The 16,979-nt window shown below is 45.3% G+C and overlaps 1 protein-coding gene and 1 long non-coding RNA gene across 9 annotated transcripts in view; one reads left to right on the top strand and one right to left on the bottom strand.

Annotated features, from left to right (window-relative positions):
- GRIA4 (glutamate ionotropic receptor AMPA type subunit 4) overlaps positions 1 to 16,979 on the bottom strand; it is a 446,709-nt gene that overhangs the window by 146,540 nt on the left and 283,190 nt on the right. For all 8 annotated transcript variants that reach the window (XR_013224091.1, XM_077298517.1, XM_077298518.1 and 5 more), the window contains exon 6: positions 5,679 to 5,837. Coding sequence is in view for 7 of the 8 variants with exons in the window: in XM_077298517.1 (XP_077154632.1) it covers positions 5,679 to 5,837 (159 nt within the window). In the remaining variant the exon portion in view is untranslated. The remainder of the gene's footprint in view (positions 1 to 5,678; positions 5,838 to 16,979) is intronic.
- LOC143817266 (uncharacterized) overlaps positions 1 to 16,979 on the top strand; it is a 51,173-nt gene that overhangs the window by 14,656 nt on the left and 19,538 nt on the right. The window lies entirely within an intron of this gene.

Genomic DNA, 16,979 nt, shown 5'->3' with positions numbered 1-16,979 from the left:
ATGTGATTTCTTTTTGCTGGTAAGCTCTGGGGTACGGAGTTGCTTCCCCCGCACCGTTAGTTGGTGCGGGGGCTCGAGCAATCTCTGCGTGGATATTTTGAATAGGGTTTTTTATTGACCGCACAGTTCCCTTCCTATTTTTTGCTATCAAGTATTAGCGGGCCTCATTTGCTAAATCTGATTTCATCTCTGCGTTTGTGCTTTCCCCTTAACTCACCGTTAATATTTGTGGGGGGCTATTCTATATCTTTGGGGTCATTCCACTGAGGCAAGAGAGGACTTTCTTTCCCTCCAGGAATAGTCAGTTTCTCATGCCGTGAAGAGACGTCTAGGATTTTTAGGTAACGTTCCACGGCTGCCTATAGTTGTTTGCGGATAGGATCAGGTTGCGGTCAATCTAGTTACCACTTCCCCAGAGCTAGTAGTCTGTTCAGTAACTTAGCTAGTCCGACCTGCGATCCTTGCCACTAGGATCATAACAGTACAGCCGGCCCGGTAAAGTGTTAATTGCATGGCAGAAGCAAGAGAAAAGAAGCTTGGAGATATTTTTTTTTTTCTTTTTTTTTTTTTTTTTTTGCTGCCGTGTGTCTAGCTGCTGTGTGTCTAGCTTCTCTCCTCCTCTTAATCTTGGTGTGGCTCTGAGTTCAGCTGCTGATATGGATATCCAGAGTTTAGCCTCCAGTGTAGATCATCTTGCTGCAAGGGTACAAAGTATTCAGGATTTTGCTGTGCACAGTCCTATGTCAGAGCCTAGAATACCTATTCCGGAGTTGTTTTCTGGAGATAGATCTAGGTTCCTGAATTTTAAGAACAATTGCAAGTTGTTTCTTTCTTTGAAACCTCGTTCCTCTGGGGATTCTGTTCAGCAAGTTAAGATTATTATTTCTTTCTTGCGTGGCGATCCTCAAGATTGGGCTTTTGCATTGGCTCCAGGGGATACTGCATTGCTCAGTGTGGATGCGTTTTTTCTGGCCCTTGGATTGCTCTATGAGGAACCTAATCTTGAGAACCAGGCTGAAAAAGCGTTGTTGGCCCTCTCTCAGGGGCAAGATGATGCAGAGGTGTACTGCCAGAAATTTCGGAAATGGTCGGTGCTTACTCAATGGAATGAGTGTGCCCTGGCTGCAAATTTCAGAAAAGGTCTTTCTGAAGCCATTAAGAATGTCATGGTGGGGTTCCCTACGCCTGCAGGTCTGAATGAGTCAATGACTCTGGCCAATCAGATTGATCGGCGTTTGCGGGAGCGCAAACCTGCGCACCATTTGGCGGTGTCTTCTGAACAGACACCTGAGTCTATGCAATGTGATAGAATTCTGACCAGAAGTGAACGGCAAAATTATAGACGGCAAAATGGGTTGTGCTTTTACTGTGGTGACTCAGCTCATGTTATCTCAGCATGCTCTAAGCGCACAAAAAAGATTGATAAATCTGTCACCATCGGTACTTTACAGCCTAAGTTTATTTTGTCTGTTACCCTGATTTGTTCCCTGTCATCTTACCCGGTTATGGCTTTTGTGGATTCAGGTGCTGCCCTGAGTCTGATGGATTTGTCATTTGCCAGGCGCTGTGGTTTTGTTTTGGAGCCTTTAAAATTCCCTATTCCACTAAGGGGAATTGATGCTACACCATTGGCTACGAATAAACCTCAGTACTGGACACAAGTGACCATGTGCATGACTCCTGTTCATCAGGAGGTGATTCGCTTTCTTGTATTGCATAATTTGCATGATGTTGTCGTGTTGGGCCTGCCATGGTTGCAGACTCATAATCCAGTCCTGGATTGGAAAGCAATGTCTGTGTCAAGTTGGGGTTGTCAGGGAATTCATGGCGACGCTCCGGTGGTGTCAATTGCTTCATCCACTCCTTCTGAGGTCCCTGCGTTTTTGTCAGATTACCAGGATGTATTTGATGAGCCCAAACTCAGTTCTCTACCTCCTCATAGGGATTGTGATTGTGCTATAAATTTGATTCCTGGTAGTAAGTTTCCTAAGGGACGACTTTTCAATTTGTCAGTGCCGGAGCATGCTGCTATGCGGAGTTATATAAAGGAGTCTTTGGAGAAAGGACTTATTCGCCCCTCCTCCTCCCCTCTTGGTGCGGGGTTCTTTTTTGTGGCTAAGAAGGATGGTTCCTTGAGACCTTGTATTGTTTATCGCCTTCTAAACAAAATCACGGTCAAATTTCAGTATCCTTTGCCATTGTTATCTGATCTGTTTGCTCGCATTAGGGGGTCTAGTTGGTTCACCAAGATAGATCTTCGTGGTGCTTATAACCTTGTGCGTATTAAGCAGGGTGATGAATGGAAAACTGCATTTAATACGCCCGAAGGCCATTTTGAGTACTTGGTGATGCCTTTTGGACTTTCTAACGCTCCTTCTGTCTTTCAGTCCTTTATGCACGACATCTTCCGCGAATATCTGGATAAATTTATGATTGTGTATCTGGATGATATTCTGGTTTTTTCGGATGATTGGAAGTCCCATGTTAAGCAGGTCAGGATGGTGTTTCAGGTCCTGCGTGCCAATGCTTTATTTGTGAAGGGCTCAAAATGTCTTTTTTGAGTCCAGAAGGTCTCTTTTTTGGGTTTCATTTTTTCTCCTTCTGCTATTGAGATGGACCCAGTCAAGGTTCAGGCTATTCATGACTGGACTCAGCCTACATCTGTTAAGAGTCTTCAGAAGTTCTTGGGTTTTGCTAATTTTTACCGTCGCTTCATCGCTAATTTTTCTGGTGTTGTTAAGCCATTGACGGATTTGACCAAGAAGGGTTCTGATGTTACTAATTGGTCTCCTGCGGCTGTGGAGGCCTTTCGGGAGCTGAAGAGCCGGTTTTCTTCGGTTCCGGTCTTATGTCAGCCAGACGTCTCCCTTCCTTTCCAGGTCGAGGTTGATGCTTCTGAGATTGGAGCGGGGGCTGTTTTGTCGCAGAGAAGCTCTGATGGCTCTGTGATGAAGCCATGTGCTTTCTTTTCAAGAAAGTTTTCGCCTGCCGAGCGGAATTATGATGTTGGTAATCGGGAGTTGTTGGCTATGAAGTGGGCATTTGAGGAGTGGCGACATTGGCTCGAGGGAGCTAAGCATCGTGTGGTGGTCTTGACTGATCACAAGAATTTGATTTATCTCGAGTCGGCCAAGCGGCTGAATCCTAGACAGGCTCGTTGGTCGTTGTTTTTCGCTCGTTTTGATTTTGTGGTCTCATACCTGCCTGGTTCGAAGAATGTGAAGGCTGATGCTCTTTCTAGGAGTTTTGTGCCTGACTCTCCTAGTGATTCAGAGCCAGCTGGTATCCTCAGAGAAGGGGTGATTTTGTTTGCCATCTCCCCAGATTTGCGATGAGTGCTGCAGGAGTTTCAGGCGGATAGACCTGACCGTTGTCCACCGGAGAGACTGTTTGTCCCGGATAGATGGACCAGCAGAGTTATTTCCGAGGTTCATTCTTCGGTGTTGGCAGGCCATCCTGGGATTTTTGGTACCAGAGATTTGGTGGCTAGGTCCTTCTGGTGGCCTTCCTTGTCGCGGAATGTGCGTTTCTTTGTGCAGTCTTGTGGAATTTGTGCTCGGGCTAAGCCTTGCTGTTCTCGTGCCAGTGGCTTGTTGTTGCCTTTGCCTGTCCCGAAGAGGCCTTGGATGCACATTTCCATGGATTTTATTTCAGATCTCCCTGTCTCTCAGAGAATGTCGGTCATTTGGGTGGTGAGTGATCGTTTTTCTAAAATGGTCCATTTGGTGCCCTTGCCTAAGTTGCCTTCCTCCTCCGAGTTGGTTCCTCTGTTTTTTCAAAATGTGGTTCGTTTGCACGGGATCCCTGAAAATATTGTTTCCGACAAAGGATCCCAGTTTGTGTCTAGATTTTGGCGGACCTTTTGTGCTAAGATGGGCATTAATTTGTCTTTTTCGTCGGCCTTCCATCCTCAGACGAATGGCCAAACCGAGCGCACTAATCAGACTTTGGAAACCTATTTAAGATGTTTTGTTTCTGCTGATCAGGACGACTGGGTGACTTTTTTGCCATTGGCCGAGTTTGCCCTTAATAATCGGGCTAGTTCTGCTACTTTGGTTTCGCCTTTTTTTTGTAATTCAGGGTTTCATCCTCGTTTTTCCTCGGGTCAGGTGGAGCCTTCTGACTGTCCTGGAGTGGATGTTGTGGTGGATAGGTTGCATCAGATTTGGAATCATGTGGTGGACAATTTGAAGCTGTCACAAGAGAAGGCTCAGCGCTTTGCCAACCGCCGTCACTGTGTGGGTCCCCGACTTCGCGTTGGGGATTTGGTGTGGTTGTCTTCTCGCTTTGTTCCTATGAAGGTCTCCTCTCCTAAGTTTAAGTCTCGGTTTATCGGTCCTTATAAGATTTTGGAAGTCCTTAACCCTGTGTCATTTCGTTTGGACCTCCCGGCATCGTTTGCTATTCATAATGTGTTCCATCGGTCGTTGTTGCGGAGGTATGTGGTGCCTGTGGTTCCTTCGGTTGAGCCTCCTGCCCCTGTGCTGGTTGAGGGAGAATTGGAATACGTGGTGGAGATCTTGGATTCTCGTATTTCTAGACGGAGGCTTCAGTATTTGGTTAAGTGGAAAGGCTATGGTCAGGAGGATTATTCCTGGGTTGTCGCCTCTGATGTTCATGCGGCCGATTTGGTTCGTGCCTTCCATGTGGCTCACCCTGATCGCCCTGGGGGTTTTGATGAGGGTTCAGTGACCCCTCCTCAAGGGGGGGGGTACTGTTGTGAACTCCGTTTTCAGGCTCCCTCTTGTGGTCACAGATGGTATTGTGTGACTTTGGTTTTTTGGCTCCCCCTGGTGGTTTGGTTTATTATCCTGCGGGTCTGGCTGGATCAGCTGCCTCGTTATTCACCAGGGAGGCTCCTATTTAGCTCTGCTTCACTTCCACTTGTTGCCAGCTGTCAATTTATTCAGTGCTATTCTGATTATTCCTGATTATCTCTTTTTCTGCCTCTTCAGGATAAGCTAAGTTCTGTTTGAATATTTTTTGCTCATCTGCCTGCAATATGATTTCTGTGTATGATGAGTCTAGTCCAGCTTGCTAATATGTGATTTCTTTTTGCTGGTAAGCTCTGGGGTACAGAGTTGCTTCCCCCGCACCGTTAGTTGGTGCGGGGGCTCGAGCAATCTCTGCGTGGATATTTTGAATAGGGTTTTTTATTGACCGCACAGTTCCCTTCCTATTTTCTGCTATCTAGTATTAGCGGGCCTCATTTGCTAAATCTGATTTCATCTCTGCGTTTGTGCTTTCCCCTTAACTCACCGTTAATATTTGTGGGGGGCTATTCTATATCTTTAGGGTCATTCCACTGAGGCAAGAGAGGACTTTCTTTCCCTCCAGGAATAGTCAGTATCTCAGGCCTTGAAGAGACGTCTAGGATTTTTAGGTAACGTTCCACGGCTGCCTATAGTTGTTTGCGGATAGGATCAGGTTGCGGTCAATCTAGTTACCACTTCCCCAGAGCTAGTAGTCTGTTCAGTTTCTTAGCTAGTCCGACCTGCGATCCTTGCCACTAGGATCATAACAACCTACTACCTTAAAATAAGGAATAGTCCCTTTCTTTTTGGGGTATATCATGAAGCTCTCCATTTATCTCCTTTATCTAGTGGGAGTAACCTATTATGTCATGAATTGACCGTACCTATTGGCATCATGTTTTATCGATTTAGGAAAAAAAATACCTTTGGTGGAGATTCCGATCCTGGATATTCCCGTTGGTCCAACGTCTTCCACCGCTGCATTAATTCTGTTACTATTGGAGTATTAAAATCAACCAATTGGAATCCTGTAACATTGGCTCCACCGTGCATAAATCTGTCAAGCGAAATGTCCTTAATTCCCTTAAAAAAAATAAAATATAGTTTTAAACTAATACCATAGGCAAATCTACAAAAAGGTGTATAATAGTCATTGAAGGGATAAGCATGGACCTATATGAGGTACAGTGGTAACAGCCCTGGTGCCTAAGTGGACATCTTTCCAGTGGCAGACATAGACGGAAGAAGGCCCATGTGCAAGAATGGTATATGGGCCCCACTTTGTTTCTGTGACAGAAGGTGCTTACTGCTTTGAAGGTGGATGTGGCCCCTTTACCTCTTGGGATTGCACCAGTGGTATGCCCATCCCTACATCCCTCTAACACAAGGGAGGGCACTAGTATTATAAATGTCACCAATAAATGGAGGCCCTGATACAGATCTTGCATTGGAGTTCAGGAACTTTGAGTTCTGCTACTACCACACTGTATAATCAGCTTTAACTCAGAGAAGTTCCTGGGATTCAATTTACGGCCAGTGAGAATAAGAAATGCACAGCTTAGGATTTTCTAGAATCTCCGACAAGTTTTTGAGTGTCCGTTTAATTTATAGGCTTCATGAATATATGAATTATGTTTATAAATTCAGACATTTCTTACATGATAGCTAGTAACAGAATACATAGCTGCATAATAAGTAAAGACGCTCCGTGTCCACACAGCATAGTCACACCTCTATACAAGTCTTTGTTTCGGTGTTTTCTCATCACACCCTAAGAGATTTGGCAGACTATTAACACCTTCCTTACTCCAACACATGGCCATTACATTTTAGACATACTTTCTAACAGTTATTACCCATGGAGCTATATTGTTTTCCCTAGAGATTAGCAATACTAAAGGTGTTTGACAGACACTCTTCCTCCTTGCTGGAGAGATATGGCTCCTGTCAAACATCAGGTCTATGTCGTTAAAAAAAGGTCAAAGGAAGATAAAAAAGAAAACACAATCATGTGAGTGACAGTATATCTGAGTAATAATAATTACATTAACCGTCTAGTCCTCTATCTATACCTTCTATCTTTTCTGATGCATCCAGCTTACCATGTCTCACCAACATCGGCAGACCAGTCTCACCAGCATTGGCAGCCCTGTCTCACCAGCATTGGCAGCCCTGTCTCACCAGCATTGGCAGCCCTGTCTCACCAGCATCGGCAGACAAATCTCACCAGCATCGGCAGCCCTGTCTCACCAGCATCGGCAGCCCTGTCTCACCAGCATCGGCAGACCAGTCTCACCAGCATTGGCAGCCCTATCTCACCAGCATCGGCAGACCAGTCTCACCAGCATTGGCAGCCCTATCTCACCAGCATCGGCAGACCATTCTCACCAGCATTAGCAGCCCTGTCTCACCAGCATCGGCAGACCATTCTCACCAGCATTGGCAGCCCTATCTCACCAGCATCGGCAGACCATTCTCACCAGCATCAGCAGACCAGTCTCACCAGCATTGGCAGACCAGTCTTACCAGCATTGGCAGCCCTGTCTCACTATCATTGGCAGATCAGTCTCACCACAATTGGCAGCCCTGTCTCACTATCATTGGCAGATCAGTCTTACCAGCATTGGCAGCCCAGTCTCACCAGAACTGGCAAACCAGTCTTACCAGCATTGGCAGCCCTGTCTCACCAGCATTGGCAGCCCTGTCTCACCAGCATTGCCAGACCAGTCTCACCAGCATTGCCAGACCAGTCTCACCAGCATTGCCAGACCAGTCTCAGCAGCATTGGCAGACCAGTCTCACCAGCATTGCCAGACCTGTCTCACCAGCATTACCAGACCTGTCTCACCAGCATTGGCAGACCAGTCTCACCAGAATTAGCAGCTCTGTCTCACCAGCATTGCCAGACCAGTCTCACCAGCATTGCCAGACCAGTCTCACCAGCATTGCCAGACCTGTCTCACCAACATTACCAGACCTGTCTCACCAGCATTGGCAGATCAGTCCCACCAGAATTGGCAGCTGTCTCACCAGCATTGGCAGACCAGTCTCACCAGCATTGCACGACCTGTCTCACCAGCATTGCCAGACCAGTCTCACCAGCATTGCCAGACCAGTCTCACCAGCATTGCCAGACCTGTCTCACCAGCATTACCAGATCTGTCTCACCAGCATTGGCAGACCAGTCTCACCAGCATTGTCTCACCACCAGCATTGGCAGCATAGTCTTATCAGCATTGCCAGACCAGTCTCACCAGCATTGCCAGACCAGTCTCACCAGCATTGCCAGACCTGTCTCACCAACATTACCAGACGTGTCTCACCAGCATTGGCAGACCAGTCTCACCAGCATTGCACGACCTGTCTCACCAGCATTGCCAGACCAGTCTCACCAGCATTGCCAGACCAGTCTCACCAGCATTGCCAGACCAGTCTCACCAGCATTGCCAGACCTGTCTCACCAGCATTGCCAGACCTGTCTCACCAGCATTGGCAGCCCTGTCTCACCAGCATCGGCAGACAAATCTCACCAGCATCGGCAGCCCTGTCTCACCAGCATCGGCAGCCCTGTCTCACCAGCATCGGCAGACCAGTCTCACCAGCATCGGCAGCCCTATCTCACCAGCATCGGCAGACCATTCTCACCAGCATTAGCAGCCCTGTCTCACCAGCATCGGCAGACCATTCTCACCAGCATTGGCAGCCCTATCTCACCAGCATCGGCAGACCATTCTCACCAGCATCAGCAGACCAGTCTCACCAGCATTGGCAGACCAGTCTTACCAGCATTGGCAGCCCTGTCTCACTATCATTGGCAGATCAGTCTCACCACAATTGGCAGCCCTGTCTCACTATCATTGGCAGATCAGTCTTACCAGCATTGGCAGCCCAGTTACACCAGAACTGGCAAACCAGTCTTACCAGCATTGGCAGCCCTGTCTCACCAGCATTGGCAGCCCTGTCTCACCAGCATTGCCAGACCAGTCTCACCAGCATTGCCAGACCAGTCTCACCAGCATTGCCAGACCAGTCTCAGCAGCATTGGCAGACCAGTCTCACCAGCATTGCCAGACCTGTCTCACCAGCATTACCAGACCTGTCTCACCAGCATTGGCAGACCAGTCTCACCAGAATTAGCAGCTCTGTCTCACCAGCATTGCCAGACCAGTCTCACCAGCATTGCCAGACCAGTCTCACCAGCATTGCCAGACCAGTCTCACCAGCATTGCCAGACCTGTCTCACCAACATTACCAGACCTGTCTCACCAGCATTGGCAGATCAGTCCCACCAGAATTGGCAGCTGTCTCACCAGCATTGGCAGACCAGTCTCACCAGCATTGCACGACCTGTCTCACCAGCATTGCCAGACCAGTCTCACCAGCATTGCCAGACCAGTCTCACCAGCATTGCCAGACCAGTCTCACCAGCATTGCCAGACCTGTCTCACCAGCATTACCAGATCTGTCTCACCAGCATTGGCAGACCAGTCTCACCAGCATTGTCTCACCACCAGCATTGGCAGCATAGTCTTATCAGCATTTGTAGCATAGTCTCATCAGCATTGGCATACCAGTCTCACCAGCATTTGTAGCATAATCTCACCAGCATTTGTAGCATAATCTCACCAGCATTAGCACCATAGTCTCACCACCATAGGCAGAAAACCTCAACTACTAATATCAATAAAGCTGGATGACAACCAGTAAAACCCCCGAGAGTATAATTTTTACTAGCTAAATCAAGGCAATTCTCTAATATTATCTGTTATTACGATTTCAGAAATTAACGGTAATTTATTGTGCGGGCCACAATCTATTGCGCTTTATGTTATTGCTTTTTATATTTATGTTTTATATATCATACCCATACATTAGTAACAAACTAGAATAGATATCTTCTTCGACTGTAGTTTACCCGTAGAAATAAATACATCTTTCATGGGTTAAATAATAGACGTTTCTGGCGAAATAACAGCGGAAGGTTTATGCTGTTGTGAGATCAGAGGAAAAGTGGAGGCAATCCTGATGAAAGCACAAGGCTGTGTTGTGATGCAGCTCGGTGGCTCCGGAATCTCAGAAAATCTCAGCCTGACTAGAAGCTGCAGATCTGTCTCCAATCCTTCATTATGGAGGAGATACTGATCCTGTGAACTGAAACAGCCTGGAGTCAAGCAGAGATATTGGTAAAAGGATTGAAATCCTACTGTCTTCCTTAGATGGGCAGCTTTTTAACTCTTTCATTGTTTACTGTTGGACGAGCGCCATGTCCCGAAACCAGTATGTGAGCAAAATTGGAAGTCACCATTTCATTTTCCGAGCACCTGTTTGATATAAGATTCCCAGATTTAAAGTGATTGACAAAGAAACACATTCTATCCAATAAACACGGGGGACAGCAGCAGGAGAAGAGTGGGTTGATTGTGCGGGAAACACTGACCTGTTCACTAAAGTGCCTAAGTTAGTGAGGACAAGGGGCTTTGTCTGGAAGGGATTGTCAAAAAACAATCTGTAGGCAATCAGGTCCTGAAAATAATTACAGCAGTTGGGAGAGAAATGTGCTGACCTTATTGGGCACACTGATTAGATTATTCTAAAGGGTTATTTCCAAAATATTAGGTTATCCCCTATAAACCAACTGGAACCCACCATGGTTCCAAGATCAAGGCTATGGAACCTGAGAAATGGTCTCAACAGAACCCTTTCTTGAATGGATCGGAGGTGCACATTCTCCAACTATGCTCCATTAATTGTCTATGGGACTGTTGGAGAAAGCCAAGATTCAAGACCCCCGTCTGCAGAGAACATTCCTGGGTCTATGGGACTGTTAGAGAAAGCCAAGATTCAAGACGGGGCTCTGCACAGAACAGTCCGGGTCTATGGGACTGTTGGAGAAAGCCAAGATTCAAGATGGGGCTCTGCAGAGAACAGTCCCGGGTCTATGGGACTGTTGGAGAAAGCCAATATTCAAGATGGGGCTCTGCAGAGCACAGTGCTGGGTCTACAGGACTGTTGGAGAAAGCCAAGATTCAAGATGGGGCTGTGCAGAGAACAATCCTGGGTATATGAGATTGTTGAAGAAAGCCAAGATTCAAGATGAGGCTCTGCAAAGAACAGTCCCCGCTCTACGGGATTGTCGGAGAAAGCCAAGATTCAAGACGGGGCTCTGCAGAGAACAGTCCTGGGTCTATGGGACTGTTGGAGAAAGCCAAGATTCAAGATGTGGCTCTGTAAAGATCAGTCCCCGCTCTACTGGACCGTCGAAGAAAGCCAAGATTCAAGATTAGACTGCAGAGAACAGTTCCCGGTTTATGAGACTGTCAGAGAAATCCAAGATTCAAACCTGGCTCCGCAAAGAACATTCCTGGGTCTATGGGACTGCTGGAGAAAGCCAAGAGTAGCTTTCCGCTGCATTCAATACGGGACTCTGCAGAGACCAATTCCGGATTCCAGAGCCCCAATCTCAGAATCATTAAGGTCCTTGTGGTTGTACGCCCCCAGTAAGTGATGCCTTATCCTGTAGATGAACACACTGTTAACAATGAGATCATTTGATTTTAAATGTATGAAGATAAAAAATCCCAAATACAATAAGACAGATGACAGCAACAGAAGGAGAGTGTGCTGATCTTGAAGGACAGTGACCTGACCACTTTCTCTGCTTCTTTAATGGGTGAATTTGCAATTTATACCTAAATTATAGTCATAAGTTCTTGAGAATTAAGAAGATTTTAATTTTATAGTTTACTGCTTATTGTTTAGGTTACTAGCCTGTTCTGTAGTCTATCAAGGGTGGTCTGTTTCCTAGGCAATGAGTGTGCATTTGCAAGCTGTTCAAAACGCAGCTATGAAGCAGTCCGAATCGCTAGACCTGGCCGCTTTCAGTCCTTCTGTGTTTTCTAGATGTTGCAGAGGCAAAGCCTCCTCATATAGCAGCATCGGAAGCACATAGTTCAGACCATGTCACTCGTTTAATCTATCAATCTTGCGCTCCTGAAGAAAGAAGTTTAGACAAATTCTTTAAAGGTATTAAAAGAACTAGAAGGGAAACGCCACACGGTCAAGTTGTGACACGGCCGTGACGCGGTCAATAACTCCTTGGCTGCATGAGGTTTTTACATACACAAAAAAGCTTGACCTGTATTTTCTTTTAGCAGGGTCATTACTACAGGTGATCAAAGTTGATGTAAATGTGAATATTAAATTTGGGTGGTGAAGTAAAACATGCACTATCAAGTACCGAGTTCCTTCGGTTTTGCACAAATGGTTCCCAGGTACCTATAACTTGCGCTGGCGCTGTGAGGATTGTGAAGGAACATTAGTCCACATCTGGTGGTCTTGTCCGGCCCTTGTGGCGTTCTGGGAGGGTGTTCTTAAAGTGATTTTTTAAGTCACAGCAATAGCAATCCCCAATAAACCTGAAGCAACCCTATTATTCATGTTTCCCATGTCGGGACCTACTTTTATAAAATCGCTTATAAAGTGAATCGGTCAGGAAGATTGTACTGAGTAACCTACAGACAGTGTCAGGTTGACGTTGTTATACTGACTAACATGATACGTTGGTTGATTTAATGCATCTTGCGGTTGTTGTTTAATCTGTAGTTGTAGTTTTCAGTTAAATAGATTCTCGTGCTCCGGGGCGGGACTGTGGGGGGTCTTTATCTGCACCATGATCTGCTGTGAAATCACTGAGCTTGAACTGCGGTGATCTCATGACTGGCTTTTTCCCACGGTGCTGAGGTCACCGTAGTTCAGCCTGCCTGGGAACGCAGTCTCGGTGACCAAAGGTAACCTCAATGACGTCACCGCTGGTCAATGATGCTGCTCTCGCAGCAGCTCAGTTACCAGTGGTTCGCAGTCTGGACGGTCGCATCTTGGCACCATCCACGTTGAAAAACTATTTATCCCCCAGACATGGATTACAGTGTCTGTCAGAACGACGGACAGGTGAGGGATATTGTTTATTTTTGGTTTATTACAGGAGACGAGGGATTCAGCGGAATTAGGCATTAGGTGAGCATAACTGTGTTTGTTATTTTTAAATAAAAATGGAAACGTGTCTTTTGTTTTATTTCTAATAAAATACTTTATTCTGGCTGTGTCTTTATTTACCATATAACTATAGGATTAGTAATGGATAGGTGATGCGTTTCTATTACTAATCTGTGGGCTTGATGTCACCAGACAATAGAATGGTGACATCAACCACACAAATATAAACCCTGCTTGCCACCACTACATGGCAAGTGGGAAGAGCAGGGCAAAGTGCCAGAATTGGGGCATCTAATAGATGCACCTTTTCTGGGTGGCTGTGGGATGCTATTTTTAGGCTGGGGGGCCTATATCAATGGGCCCCTACCAGCCTGAGAACACCAGTCCCCAGCTGTCAGCTTTAGCAAGGCTGGTTGTCAAAAATGGGGGGACCCCATGCCAGTTTTTTTAAATTATTTATTTAAATAATTTAAAAAAACAGAGTGGGGACCCCTATATTCTTGATAACCAGCCTTGATGAAGCTGATAGCTGAGGGTAGCAGTCCACAGCTGTGAGTTTTGCCTGGCTGGTTATAAAAAATACAAGGGGACCCATGCAGTATTTTTCATTTATTTATTTTTAGAACAGGCGACGGGTGAGGAATACTCCCATCAGCCTCTCATCTCATCTTATTAGCAGCAGCAGGTATAGGCTGATGGGAGTAATGGTCCCATCAGCCACTGCCTGCTGTCATAGTTATCACTTTAATAGAACTCTCATCATTCTCCCCTGCTCTCGCGGGGGAACAGTGCTTACTGTACTGCTTCTTCCCTGGAACCATCCATGTGGTACTGATGTGGCACACAGATGCCACACAACTGCCGCAAGTATTACAGAAATGGACACTGACACTTCCAGTACCGTTTTTTTCCGGTACTGGAAATATCAGGATGTGTGAAATTGGCCTAAGGGTTGTGCTATTCCACAATCATCCTTCCTAGTCCTGTTGTGACCACTTCTTTGTTACTTTCAAATATTGATTGTATAATAATTCCTGGACTGTGATGCGAGGACTCCTATACAGTATATTTGGGTAGGTAAGACCTTGTCAGGTCTCCTATGCTACTAATGGCCTTGATTTTGCCTGTTGAATTCTTTGATTTTCGTTTCTGTACGTTAAAAATTTTCAATAAAATTTAAATTTGAAAAAAAAGCACCATCAGAGAAAAACATTCTCTGATGGTGCTTTTTTTCAAATGTAAACTTTATTGAAAATTTTTAACGTACAGAAACGAAAATCAAAGAATTCAACAGGCAAAATCAACAAATTCAAATTCAACAGGCAAAATCAAGGCCATTTTTATTTTTTTTTACAAAAAACGCATGTCATCAACTACATACAGTTTTTGTCTGTTAAGTGGGTACCAAGCAGACGTCACAACCTTGTCGTCAGGCCTCACGCAAAAGCATCCGACAGTGGTAGTGTCATGAATGTGTTGTAACCAGACCATTAGAATGATTACAGCAGAAGCAGAGGAGTGTGTTGATCTTGCGGAAGAAAGTGACCTAACAGGTTATATGATTGTATTATCAAAAAAAGGGACAAAATCATTTCTATGAAGTAAACTGGGAACAATTAACCAAATTAGATGGCAAATAAGGCAAGCGGCAGTATATGAGTGTGCTGCTTTTGTGGTAAGCAGTGACTTGTCCACTGTGATTATGTAAATTTAGACCTAAAATCTTAAGGTTTAGACAATGCTGTGAAGTATCATGGATTTTTAAAAATTAAAAGTAGATAATTTATCGGATTGACAAAGAGTTGAGGAACCTGTAGTTATTTCATTTAGTAAGACGCAAAGCTACATCCACTTCTGATTCTCTAAATCAATGGCAGCTTCAGTTTAACCTCTGAGCCAGGCGGGTGAATGGGCCCCGTGTATAAATGATTTCTTTATTGAGTAAGTTCTGTCTTGGGTATCTTATCTGATGGAACACAATGATCCCATTCTGCCTCCGTCCTATCTGTGCACTGCTGTCTTTTCGGACGGCATTAGATAATATAGGTAGGAGGATTTATGTCATTTACTTTAAACTTCTTAGGAACCATTGGGTTTTGCGAACATGGATAATTATCTCCAGTAATGTCCCAATTGATCAGATCACCGGTGAATTAACTTGTCAGGACTCCCCCTTTGCAGAATTCTGTGTCATCATGTTCCTTTTGTGACTGAAAGTCAAAAGAAAAACAAATTGTCTAATTATAAAGGGGTTTTCCCAATATCGCAAATCATCCCCTATCCAACCGAGAATGCAGAGCACCATCATGAATGGAAGTGCTCATGTTAAGACTCCGCTCCATTCATTGTCAATGGGAGTGCTGGAAATAGCAGAGCATTGTCATCGCCTTTTTCAACCATAAACTAATTTTTGGGATCACTGGGCGATGCAGCAGTCAGTTTTTTTGGTAAAATCTCTTTAATGGCTTACTGTTGGACCATTGTGGGTTAAAAATTTTCAGCATTGCTGCATACCTTATACCAGCAAATACCATACTATCAGCATTCCTTTATACCAGTGTTTCCCAAACTCCAGTCCTCACGGACTGCACGGGTCATGTTTTCAGGATTTCCATAGTGTTGCACAGGTGAGACAATTCCTGATGCCTTGATGATACTTCCACTACTTGCGCAATACTAAGGAAATCCTGAAAACATGACCCATGCGGTCCATGAGGACTGGAGTTTGGGAAACACTGCTTTATACCCTTCAGCTTCCAATAGCATCAGCAACAGACGGAAATACCACTCCACAGCTCCTGTCTTACAATTCTGTTTTATTACAAGTCACGGCCTACTACAAAATCAACATTGATTTGAAACTCTAGTCTCCTAAAGGCGCTGCCCCTTCTTATATGTACAGACGTGGATATAAACTAATTCTAGAAACTGCATCTATCTGAAGACTAGGCCACATTTATGCAGCTGTAAATTGAGAGGTGGCCATACATGTGTGTATCGCTCCAGTCATTGGTATGAGAGTTCCAAAAATTGCTGAGTACGCTTGCAGTGAAAAGCACCACTTCAAAAAGCTGGAGTGGTGCCACTAATATGAGTTTCCTGCCCCTAATCCCATATTTAGCAGCCACCATCATCTTCTTCTGTTATCACCATCACCCCAGTCGGTCTCCAGCAGTTCGTGATCTGCCAGATCGGTTCAGTGTTTGCTGGGCGAGTTGGAAGTCACTACTCAATGTAAGAGTATGAGAGCCAGAATGGGGCCAGAACAAAGCTCCTATAGACTTACACTGAAAGATTGTGACCGCTACCTCCAACTTCCGGTCAATCAGAAGTTGGGGTCACAAGATGGTTGTGTGGGATCGGGGAAGAGCTGAAGATGGCGGCTGGTAAGTGTAAGACTAGATTCAGAGAACTTCCATTAGTGGCACCACTCCAGCATTGCAATTAGAAAAAACCCACTGGAGTGGTGCTTTAATCTTCATTAACACAATCGTAGGTCACTTTCTCCCACAAAATAAACCTGCTCCTCTCCTGCTGTTGTTTCCATTTTTTCGATGTGGGACCATATTGTACCAAGGCCTTCAGCTAAAGCATCAGTGCAGTTGGCTGAACACAAAGGCGATTCATCAAGATCGACAATCTTCACGCCTGTCATGATGAGTGGGCAAGGCGCCTCTTAATGAATCTGGAAAGTGACGAGTGGTGCACGCCTTGCTACAGATCTTACTGCATTTCCCGCTGGAGAAAGATTTGTGTTCGCCTCTGCTCGTCATGAATTTGGTGAGAGGCGGTCTCCATGCCCCTGTACTGTCTCAGCTTTGTCCACTTTGCTTGAACTGGGCGAAAATGGCATGAGACCATCAAAAGTCGCAAAATTTTTGCGCCCTCGAATTGCACCAACATTTTGCAACATTTCAAAGCATTTTATGCCAAAATTCTGTCTTGTAAGCTCAGGCCCATAGTGTGGCTGGATATTGGCTTAGTACATGTTATAAATAGAGATGGGAAAATCTTCTGAATTTGCTAACTTTGCTGAATTGTTTTTCCAAACATTTGATTTATGGCAAATCTGCATGAACTGAAAGTACTGCAAAGCCTTCAACTGCCTTGAAGACACATGTGTAAGAGTCTGGGACTTTATCCAACTTGTTTTCAAGCTCTTTAATGCATTCACAGCCTCAGTAACGTCCAAAAGCATCAAAATATATGGTTATGGGTAAACGGATGGTAACC

The sequence above is a fragment of the Ranitomeya variabilis genome, chromosome 3 (genome assembly GCF_051348905.1).
Source record: "Ranitomeya variabilis isolate aRanVar5 chromosome 3, aRanVar5.hap1, whole genome shotgun sequence".
NCBI classification, from domain to species: domain Eukaryota; kingdom Metazoa; phylum Chordata; class Amphibia; order Anura; family Dendrobatidae; genus Ranitomeya; species Ranitomeya variabilis.
Note: the sequence above shows the minus strand (reverse complement) of the source record. Positions and strands in the feature narration are given on the sequence as shown.